We start from the raw sequence: 7,462 nt of genomic DNA, 5'->3' as shown, positions 1-7,462 counted from the left end.
ACCTGTGAGCACCTCATGGCTTGGGGCTTCTTCAACGTCTAAAGAGTGGACCAGCTGCTGGTGCTCTACTTCTCCGGCAACGGCGAAAGACGTGTGTGCTTGGTAGTTGCGGCGACGTCAGTTTGCTGCAGTGCAACCGTTATGTGCTCCTTGTGTTCTGTTGCTTGTATGAGTACCAACTATGTAATATTATGTTTATAAATACAAGGATAGGGCGCTGTCAAAGTATAAAGCTCTGATTTGAGGAAAAAGGTAAAGAGAAGTGGGAAAAATCGGAAATAGAAAGAGACCTGAAGAGAGAAATTCAGGGGGTGGTTGGCGACGCCTCCCCGTTTCATCTCCGGCCCTTCCCCTTTTATCCCCTCGGGTCTTCCCTTCCCACCCTCCTCCCTCCCCGGCGCGGCTCTCAAGGGGCCAGCCTACCCATTCCCCGCCTCTCCGGCCACCAGCGGGGAGCGCTGCCCAACGAACGCGTGGTGGGTGGCCGGTTAGTATCATCTCATTACGATTCTTTCCCCGTGATTTGATTATAAACTGGCCGTGTAATCGTTGACCGGGACCTAACCGTCGCGATTTTGGTCAAATCGACGAGCTAGGCGGCCGGCCAATTAGTACGTATGGTTCTAGCCAGAGCTAGGCCGCCTGTAGCCGTAGTCGGAGACAGCCGCGGCGGCCGATTAGCATAATGTGGTGGAGGTTTAAAGGGCAGCGTGGAAACCGCGACCCCCAAAATTGAATCCCCTGCGTCTCTGCTTGTGGGTTGGCGACGGCTCACCGCCCTGCCGGTCAAGAAGACGCCGACGCACCAGATTAGCATCGCCTTTCAAGTTCCTCTGGCAGAATCCACCACACCGCCTTCAATTCCACCATCTTATCACGGTGGTGTGGTGTATTGACTATTGAATCAGATGCTTTCTGTTAGCCCAATGTGGTGTAACTCGTGGTGTGAAATCAGATGCTCACTGTTAGTCGGTTAATGTTGTTGGTACGCGCTGATTACCGTAGTAGATGTTGTGATTTACTCAGTGGTACTAGTATATGCTGATCTGTAGATGGTGTATACTTGTACCTGTAGATGGTTATTGATCATTGTAGGCGATTTTAACTTGGTGTGCTAGAATCTAGATACCGTCATTAGTGAAAGATTTGGTTGATATGCAGATTTACTACTCCAAGTTAACACTTTTCCTTCTCTTAAATGTGCATTGTTAGATTACAGCAAACTCAAGTATATGCTTGCTTTTGCTGCCTTGCTAGCCTTGATTCACAGGTGTCCGAGGTGCCAGCTGCACATGGGCAGGCCTTTTAGGGGACAACCTACTAGGGCGATTATCATTCCTGTATAATCTGTCTAATAATTGTTAGGCTAGTTGTCCTCGTACCAGCTGCTGTTTTATTCAAGTTTACTCCTCCGTAGTGATTCCTGTGCTGGTGTTCTTTTTTGGGTACTTGCAGAATTCTTCAGATTGAACCTTTTCCTTTGGTGCCCAACAACTTTATAATACGCTAATGATGCCTTCTTGCAGCCCCACATTGAGTTAGAAACAAGGCACTAATGGGGATTGCGGAGGTGGCTCTCCACACCATGCCGGGGGCATTTGCCAGCCACTCCCCGGCATCCAGTTTACCCCTCAGGACTGACACGAGGAGTATGAGGAAGAGGGGCACCAATTCGTTTTACAGGACACTTGGAGGTCCACCAAAGTTCCCTGAGTTGCGGCCGGTTGAGTGCCAGTGCCAGAGGATTGATGACCTTGCGGGGGTCATTGAAGCTGGGAACGGGACATGGGCCAACGACATGGTGAACAAGGCCAGCCAGGTTCTTGGTGATGTCGCTGTGCCCGGTCAGGCTTTAGGTGGCAATGCAAGTCTGAGTGGAAATCCTGAGAAGGTTCTGCCTAGGAGGCGGAACTTGTCATCGGTTGAGGATGAAGCTTGGGACCTTTTGAGGGAATCCGTTGTTAATTATTGTGGTAGTCCAGTTGGAACAATTGCTGCCAATGATCCAAATGACAGTAATCCAGCCAATTATGATCAGGTGTTTATTCGGGACTTTATACCGTCTGGCATTGCTTTTCTATTGAAGGGGGAGTATGAAATTGTACGCAATTTCATTCTACACACCCTTCAGCTTCAGGTATTATTTGTGTGTTGCTAAGATCTTTTTATTATTATTTCTGTGTTGCTAAGATATTTTTATCATTATTTGTGTGTTGCTACAATTGTATTAGTATTATTTTTGTGTTGCTAAGATTCAGGTGGTACATCTGTCATGATATTGTTAGTGGAACACTCAGTATTATACAGGACCAGTTGAAATTCTAATAAGCTAATTGTGGCCATCAAGAAATAATATGTTGTGATTATCATAAACCGTGACACATTAGTTGTATTTGTTATGGCACATGATATCTCTAGCAAGTGCACCCAAAAGTAAAGAGCATTTTTCCACGTCGGATTGCATCCTCATATGTGCTGAGGCGTACTATCTCAGAGTTACTATATGTTATTAGAGAATCTGTGCAAGTCAAACATCATTAGGTTTGATAATTAATTAGAAAAATACCAACAACTGCAATGCTAAATTGATCTTACTAGATATATTATGAAATATACTTTCATTTTGTACACTGTGTTTACTTGAAGCAACACATTTTACCCTCAAAAGCTCACTTTGGAGATCATGTAATTATCCAAAACAACCTACATCGTGTCTTAAGAGGGATTATTGTCAGAAAATCAGATTCCATCCTCTCTTCCCTTCATAAAAGCCAGTATATAGTGATAGAGGTGAACTCCTATTAGTGTTTATTATGCTGGTCGTACTGAACTGGTAGCCTATAACAGTTCAGATTAATCTCTTCTACATATAAATGTTACAGAAAGCAATTTATATGGACCGCCAAGATGTGCAAAGTTTTGTCTGACAACTTGAATTCACCTGCAGAGCTGGGAGAAGACAATGGACTGCCATAGTCCAGGTCAAGGCTTAATGCCTGCCAGCTTCAAGGTGCGGACTATTCCACTTGACGGCGATGAGAATGCCACTGAGGAGGTATTGGATCCTGATTTCGGGGAAGCTGCAATAGGGCGTGTGGCACCTGTTGATTCAGGTAAGAGTTAATGGAAGTTTTCTTGTTTGCTACTGAGCATGTCAAAATTGTTAGTCAGACACCTGATCACAATGGATTTCAGGTCTATGGTGGATCATATTGCTCAGGGCATATGGAAAATGTTCGGGTGATTTGTCAGTTCAAGAGAGAATTGATGTCCAGACTGGCATAAAAATGATTCTGAAGCTTTGTTTAGCTGACGGGTTTGACATGTTCCCTACATTACTGGTAACTGATGGTTCATGCATGATTGATCGTCGAATGGGAATCCACGGACATCCACTTGAAATTCAGGTTTGCTTGCTATGCTCTACTCCAAGGTTCAGGAAAGCGGAAAGCGTAATCGGTGCGGTGGCCTTCCGCTTAGAGCTTATGCATTTAGTGCGTGCTTAAGCGGTGCTAAAGCGTTCTTGACTTAGTCAACGGCAGGGCCAAAAACTAGCGAAAATCAGGAATTTCAGGCCGAAGAACAAGTATTATTTGAACAGAACAGTGGAATAAAGATAGCTTACCGAATCAGATCAGTACAGAACAACACAACTACACAGTAGATCGTATCATACAATCAGAGATCAATTGTTCATACTTTCAGTTCTAGACTTTTAGTCCAGCATAACGATTCAGAATTCAGGAATCATATCATATTAGGTATATCACAGAATTCGGAATTCGGAAATCAGATCAATGCACAACAAGTTCACAACATAAATTCAGAAATCATAGTAGGTGTATCACCGATCAGAATTCAGAAATCATACTAGGAAAAGGGAATATCACAAGATTGGGCGCGCTAAACCCCGCGCTCGCGCCAAAAGTTACCGTGTCCCGACAATTTTCCATGGGCCCAAAAGTTACCGCACATAACGCTTCGGGATTGCTTTTTCAACGCTCTTGCGTGCCTAATCATTATTTTTTTAAAGCGTAATGATTAATCGCGCCTAGCGCTTAATTAGCCGCTTTGACCCTAATCGATGCGGTACCCCTCCTCTTCACGCTTCATCGCGCTTAAGCGACCGCTTTTTTCCGCATTCCCGAACCTTGCTCTACTCAATTCTGTTAGATTAGGGCGTTTATTAGTTGTAGTTTATGTCCCATTGGTTCAGAAGTTATAACTACCTACTCCCTCCATTCCGTAGGCGTATAAAGTTTGTCAAAAGTCAAGCCATGTAAAGTTTGACCAAACTTTAAGAGAAAAACTATTAACCTCTACAATGTCAAATCAATCTTATCAGATACATCTTTAAATATATTTTCATATCATATCTTTATAGTAAATTGTATAAACTAGGTCAAACTTTACATTGTTTTCCTTCAGAAAAAAAATTATACGCCTTGTTTTGAGGAACAGAGGTAGTATAATACGAGAGCAAGATTTACTAGGTAGCAAAACTTTCTGGCAGGTGAGTATCTCAAAAACAGACAGCAAATCATACCTACAAAGGGTTGCATTTTCCTTACTTTGCAGTTGTTGTATTTTTTTTCTAAAAGAATACAATTAAAAAGTTTTCATATCTTGTATTAGCGCATTTATAATGTTTTCGTATATTGGATTAGTAAGATATCTCCTTTAATTCGTAGTGCTGATGTGCACTTCCTGCTGGATTGCAAGGATTTGGTATTTACCTGGGTCACTGTTGGCATATGAGCAATTTATGCTAAGGTAACTGTGTAGCTGACTGCGGCTTCTCTGTACAGACAATTGGCACAGATTGCAATTCCTGTTATGGCAATGAGAGCATTTGTAATCAACAGGATTCAAATCAAATGCATGAAGCCAGCAACCTTGTCTGGTCCCGGGCGCATAATTAAGTTAGCTTAGCTACCTTTTCCCTAAAAAAAGTTAGCTAGCTAGCTCTTGTACTCCTTCTATTCACTGCATCTGGTATAACTCGATCTGAACAGCACACATACACAGAGAAAGAAATAGCACAGTACCCCTGCAAATCATCCAAGGCGAGCAGCGATTCGCGCCCCTAGCTCCCTACGCCACGTGTGCCTGGAGCATCAGCTGCCACATGGACGAGCTAGTCCGGTAGCCGCCTTTGCCAAAGGGTAAGGGAAGACAGAGGGTGCTGTTGCTGATGGCTGTTATCTTGCAAGATTGAGGCTGCCAGCTGTTCTGCCACCGCGCGACCATAAATTGAATCCGACTCCCGCCATGCATCGACAAAGCGCTCAGCCACCACCACCGGCCACGAGAGAGATAGGGAAAGGGAGGGGGACTGCGATATGTTTCTCTTGTTTGGGGTGGATGAGAGCGAACGTAACGCTTCGGGGGGTGAGCTAGCGCACAAAACCGAGAGTAGTTACCCTCACCCAAGTTTTGGAGGGAATATTGTAGGAATCTGGTTCCCTCGCACCTGTCGTGCTGCGAACCAAATACTTGGTAGCCACTAAAAAACTAGTTAGCACTATCCACCTGGGGATAGCCACTGAACCAAACAGAGCCCAAGTTTGGAGGGAATATTCCAGTAGTCTGCTAGCCCTTGCCCCTGTTGTGCTGCGAACCAAATGCTTGGTAGCCATTAGAGAGCTGTTTATCACTATCCACCGGAGGGTATCCACCGAACCGAACACACCCTAAAACACTCTACACAAGCAAGTGCCACCATCCTGTGGAATAATACACCCCTTTGTTTCATTGTTATACCAAGACATACAGGGAACTTCTTGTCATGGAAAGATTAAATCAGATTGCATAATTTTCTTTGTAGGCACTGTTCTATTCAGCTCTCTTGAGTGCACGTGAGATGTTGACTCCTGAAGATGGATCAGCTGACTTAATCCGTGCCCTAAATAACAGGCTTGTCGCGCTGTCCTTTCATATCAGGGAGTACTATTGGGTCGACATGCAAAAACTGAATGAGATATATCGATATAAAACTGAAGAATATTCTTATGATGCTGTCAACAAGTTCAACATATATCCTGATCAGGTTTCTCCTTGGCTTGTTGAATGGATACCTCCTAAAGGGGGTTACTTTATTGGAAACCTGCAGCCTGCACATATGGACTTCCGGTTCTTTTCTTTGGGGAATTTATGGTCAATTGTAAGCAGCTTGGCAACAACCCAACAATCACATGCCATTTTGGATCTGATTGAATCGAAATGGTCTGATTTAGTGGCAGAGATGCCACTGAAGATATGTTATCCTGCTCTTGAGAATCTGGAATGGAAAATCATTACTGGAAGTGACCCTAAAAACACGTAAGTCTTAACTATTCTTCATATCATCTGCCCATGTGCTTATTAGAGTGCCTTTCTGCATTTACTTATTAATTACTAATGACGCAGGCCTTGGTCGTACCATAATGGAGGATCCTGGCCAACATTATTGTGGCAGGTTTGTATATTCTAAACCTTATTTTACTGTCCATGGTATACACTGTCAAGTTTTAAACATTGATGCAGTGCAACAGCTTAAAGTGTGGGGTATAGTCATTCACTAGTATCCGGTGATTTACTTTCTTGTACTTGTTGACCAACCGCTATTTTTACATGCAGCTCACAGTGGCATCTCTCAAGATGAACAGACCAGAGATTGCTGCAAAAGCTGTGGAGATAGCTGAGCGGCGCATTGCTACAGACAGATGGCCTGAATACTATGACACGAAGCGAGCACGCTTCATAGGGAAACAGTCTCGGCTTTACCAGACATGGTCTATTGCTGGGTACCTTGTAGCGAAGCAACTGCTGGACAAACCTGATGCTGCTCGAATACTCTGGAACGACGAGGACATGGAAATTCTTAATGCTTTTAGCACAAACAGGAAACGTGGCAAGAAAGTGTTGAAGAAGACATACATTGTGTGAGTTCTCAGCACTGTTAAGTTATAGGATGTCTCTTCTGTACATACTTACAAAAGGTCGTGCTTTTGTTGGAGGAATGCCCGTGTTGGATGTTGTTATAATGGATGCATCTGGCCTTGCAAGAAATCACTTGCTTGAGCATTCCTCAATTATTTACTTGCCATCACTTTTTGCACTATCGACCTGTCCCATGTAGGTTACCCAGATGCTTCATTTCACCTGAACAAAAAAGTGGCTTTCAGTCATATTCTTCTGTGTCCTGAGTTCATTTGTAGTTCTACCCATATTCTCTATTTCACATGACAACCTTTGTGGTTTTCATCCAATCTTCGGTTGTCCCTGATTTCTGGAGTAGATCATGTGTAGTTCTACTTTGTTTTTGTAGTTTTACTGGGATATCCTATTGCATGCATTATATATATCTTTTGTTTTGGGAGCGCTGAAAGGCTAATTCAAGTAAGAAAATCGTATGAAGTTCTCAGTCAGCTAACCAGCCGTTTGATCTCATCTGCATTTGCTGGCAAATCTAACCCTCCAG

The 7,462-nt window shown here is 43.6% G+C and overlaps 1 protein-coding gene across 2 annotated transcripts; it reads left to right on the top strand.

Moving 5' to 3' along the window:
* Window positions 1–351: 351 nt before the first annotated feature.
* Window positions 352–7,169, top strand: LOC124692778 (neutral/alkaline invertase 3, chloroplastic). Of its 2 annotated transcripts, none has more exons than XM_047226213.1 (7): window positions 352–451; window positions 1,525–2,137; window positions 2,948–3,113; window positions 3,196–3,407; window positions 5,828–6,321; window positions 6,409–6,457; window positions 6,619–7,169. In XM_047226213.1, exons 2-7 carry the CDS (start codon window positions 1,556–1,558, stop codon window positions 6,925–6,927), a joined length of 1,812 nt encoding a protein of 603 aa, XP_047082169.1. In that variant the 5' UTR covers window positions 352–451; window positions 1,525–1,555; the 3' UTR covers window positions 6,928–7,169. The 2 variants fall into 2 exon arrangements, with proteins under 2 accessions (XP_047082169.1, XP_047082168.1); XM_047226212.1 differs by having other exon boundaries at window positions 366–487; window positions 1,527–2,137.
* Window positions 7,170–7,462: the final 293 nt, after the last annotated feature.

This window comes from Lolium rigidum, chromosome 2 (genome assembly GCF_022539505.1).
Source record: "Lolium rigidum isolate FL_2022 chromosome 2, APGP_CSIRO_Lrig_0.1, whole genome shotgun sequence".
Lineage (NCBI taxonomy): Eukaryota > Viridiplantae > Streptophyta > Magnoliopsida > Poales > Poaceae > Lolium > Lolium rigidum.
This window is presented reverse-complemented; position numbering and strand designations above follow the sequence as displayed.